Source organism: Micropterus dolomieu, linkage group LG13 (assembly GCF_021292245.1).
Source record: "Micropterus dolomieu isolate WLL.071019.BEF.003 ecotype Adirondacks linkage group LG13, ASM2129224v1, whole genome shotgun sequence".
Taxonomy (NCBI): Eukaryota; Metazoa; Chordata; class Actinopteri; order Centrarchiformes; family Centrarchidae; genus Micropterus; species Micropterus dolomieu.
In genome coordinates, this window is record NC_060162.1 from 26,688,326 (window position 1) to 26,691,044 (window position 2,719).

Consider the following 2,719-nt stretch of genomic DNA (forward strand, 5'->3'; position numbering starts at 1 on the left):
AACTGGCATCTTCATTAAATAGTACCCGCAAAACACCAGTGTCAACATCTACAGTGAAGAGGCGGCTGCGGGATTCTGGGCTTCAGGGCAGAGTGGCATAGAAAAAGCCATATCTGAGACTGGCCAATAAAAGAAAAAGATTAAGATGGGCAAAAGAACATTGGACAGAGGAAGACTGGAAAAAAGTGTTGTGGACGGATGAATCCAAGTTTGAGGTGTTTGGATCACAAAGAAGAACGTTTGTGATACGCAGAACAAATGAAAAGATGCTGGAAGAATGCCTGACGCCATCTGTTAAGCATGGTGGAGGTAATATGATGGTCTGGGGTTGCTTTGGTGCTGGTAAGTTGGGAGATTTGTACAGGGTAAAAGGGATTCTGAATAAGGAAGGCTATCACTCCTTTTTGCAACGCCATGCCATACCCAGTGGACAGCGCTTGATTGGAGCCAATTTCATCCTACAACAGGACAATGACCCTAAACACACCTCCAAATTGTGCAAGACCTATTTAGAGCAGAAGCAGGCAGCTGGTATTCTATCGGTAATGGAGTGGCCAGCGCAGTCACCAGATCTGAACCCCATTGAGCTGTTGTGGGAGCAGCTTGACCGTATGGTACGCAAGAAGTGCCCATCCAACCAATCCAACTTGTGGGAGCTGCTTCTGGAAGCATGGGGTGCAATTTCTCCAGATTACCTCAACAAATTAACAGCTAGAATGCCAAAGGTCTGCAATGCTGTAATTGCTGCAAATGGAGGATTCTTTGACGAAAGCAAAGTTTGATGTAAAAAAGATCTTATTTCAAATACAAATCATTATTTCTAACCTTGTCAATGTCTTGACTCCATTTTCTATTCATTTCACAACGTATGGTGGTGAATTGTTTGGGTGACCCCAAACTTTTGAACGGTAGTGTATATCCAGCAATTAAATGAACTAACCAACCAGTCACTGTCAGAAAGCTGCTTTTCTAGACGGAAATTTTTTATCTGGTAAAAAAACATATGAGTTTGTGTTGATGGGCCCAGTAGCATTATGTTAATGTCAAACCAACATCCTCTCCATTTGTTTCTGATTTGACTGGCTATCAGCTAGCAGCCAAAGGTGAACCATTTTCTGGTAAAGGTATTAGGTTTGACATTGCATTGGCTGAAGCCCTCTGCTCCAGGAGCAAATGAGGCTCATTGGAACTTCATGGGAGAAGACTTTTCTGCAAAGCCAGTGTCATTGAAAATAACAGAAGTGTCTATGTTGTTAAAGGACTCTGACCAGTTGGAGGATTTTGACCTGCTACAGGACTTTAACCAGATGAACGACTGACCTATGAAGGACTCGAGGGACTGCTGTTTAAATAGTTGCTTTATCATGCTATGAGGTCAAGTTTATTTGTATAGCCCAGTATCACAAACAATATCATGTGACAGTCTGAGCTCTCTAAAAAGAAGAGGAAAAGGTCCTCAAGTGTTTCTTCATCCACTTGTTTTTCAGTGCAGACAGTAATTCTACAGCTGGGAGCCTCACATAGCCAGCAGAATGGGCCACAAATTACCTGTTGGTGGAAAACAAACATAACTCATTCGATTTTTTAGATGTTTTTGTGGAGCTGCTGATTGCATCTCAGAGGAGGTTCACAAAGTGAGAGAGACAGAGACAGACTCTGAAATCTCAAAATACACCAGCCATCCTGCCATACTGTACCTGCTCCTGCTTCCCCTCAAATGGACAGGTGTACAGGGTTCCCTCCACTCTTGTGAGGATTGGGGCCTGAGTCCAGGAGTCGACTGGATATGGGAAATATGGAAATCCTGGTTCTGTTCCTGGAACACTAGGCTGTGGGGTCCCTGGCTTGTATGAACATGGAACCCTTGCAAGCTCTGACCGTGAGGTCCCTGGTGGTTTTGGGGCCTTTGGGCCCCTGCCTGTCTCTCGGTTCCCCCTCCAGCAGTTTTCAGGAGGGGTCTGTAGAGTCCAAAGTTACACTCATCCTGCTGAGGCCTGGTAAAAGCAGAAGATGGCGTACAGTATTAAAAACCAATGTGAAAAATTTTACAGCTCTGTAGCACAAAATCTCTCCAAATAACTAAAACTTTTTACAGTCAGCTGGTGTGGTTGATGACAAAACAAAAAAACAGAGTTGTTATCTGAAATATCGATATAAAATCACCTGTCTGCTTCTTGTGCTTGAGTCCTGAGCTGTGGTGCGACAGATGCTGAGGAAGAGGAATATGGGTATGGTGAGGAAGAAGTGTTATTTTGGTATCCATTTTCTGTAGCTATCATCCTTCCATCCCCCTGCGCCTCTGTGGATCCTTCCTCTCTCCCTCCGACGCCATGCAAGGCCTGGTGCTGCTGTCGGCTGCTCTCCTTTGCCAGAGCGGGGTAGGCTCCGGAGGAGCCTGGCCTGGGGCTGACGGTGGGCATCTGTGCATACTGGGGCTCAGGCTGGGGGACAGGGTACATATCGGTGGGAAGAATGAGCCGACCAGACTGGGGGCTGGGGCCTGCTGGTCCTGTAGGGGAAGAGGGCTGGGGAAAACTTCCACCCTGTCGGGGCTTTGTGGTGGGGCTGCTCTCTGGGCTTTTCTCTATAACTGTGTGAAGTTGACCCTCAGCACTGTACGAACCTTTAGCTGGAACCACAGTAATGATGTTAGGTTAACTGCCTTGTTAGGTGGGATCCTATTTTGTCCTTAAAATTAGTAATATAATATAAAGGGAAT

At 45.7% G+C, this 2,719-nt stretch overlaps 2 protein-coding genes across 4 annotated transcripts in view; one reads left to right on the forward strand and one right to left on the reverse strand.

The window, feature by feature from the left end:
- LOC123981564 (pro-neuregulin-3, membrane-bound isoform-like) overlaps positions 1-2,719 on the forward strand; it is a 580,451-nt gene that overhangs the window by 146,021 nt on the left and 431,711 nt on the right. The window lies entirely within an intron of this gene.
- Positions 1-2,719, reverse strand: part of shroom3 (shroom family member 3) — a 90,459-nt gene that overhangs the window by 23,475 nt on the left and 64,265 nt on the right. The window contains exons 11-12 of the mRNA XM_046067729.1: positions 2,164-2,629; positions 1,698-1,994 (exon numbers count right to left, since the gene is read on the reverse strand). Coding sequence (XP_045923685.1) covers positions 1,698-1,994; positions 2,164-2,629 — 763 coding nt within the window. The remainder of the gene's footprint in view (positions 1-1,697; positions 1,995-2,163; positions 2,630-2,719) is intronic.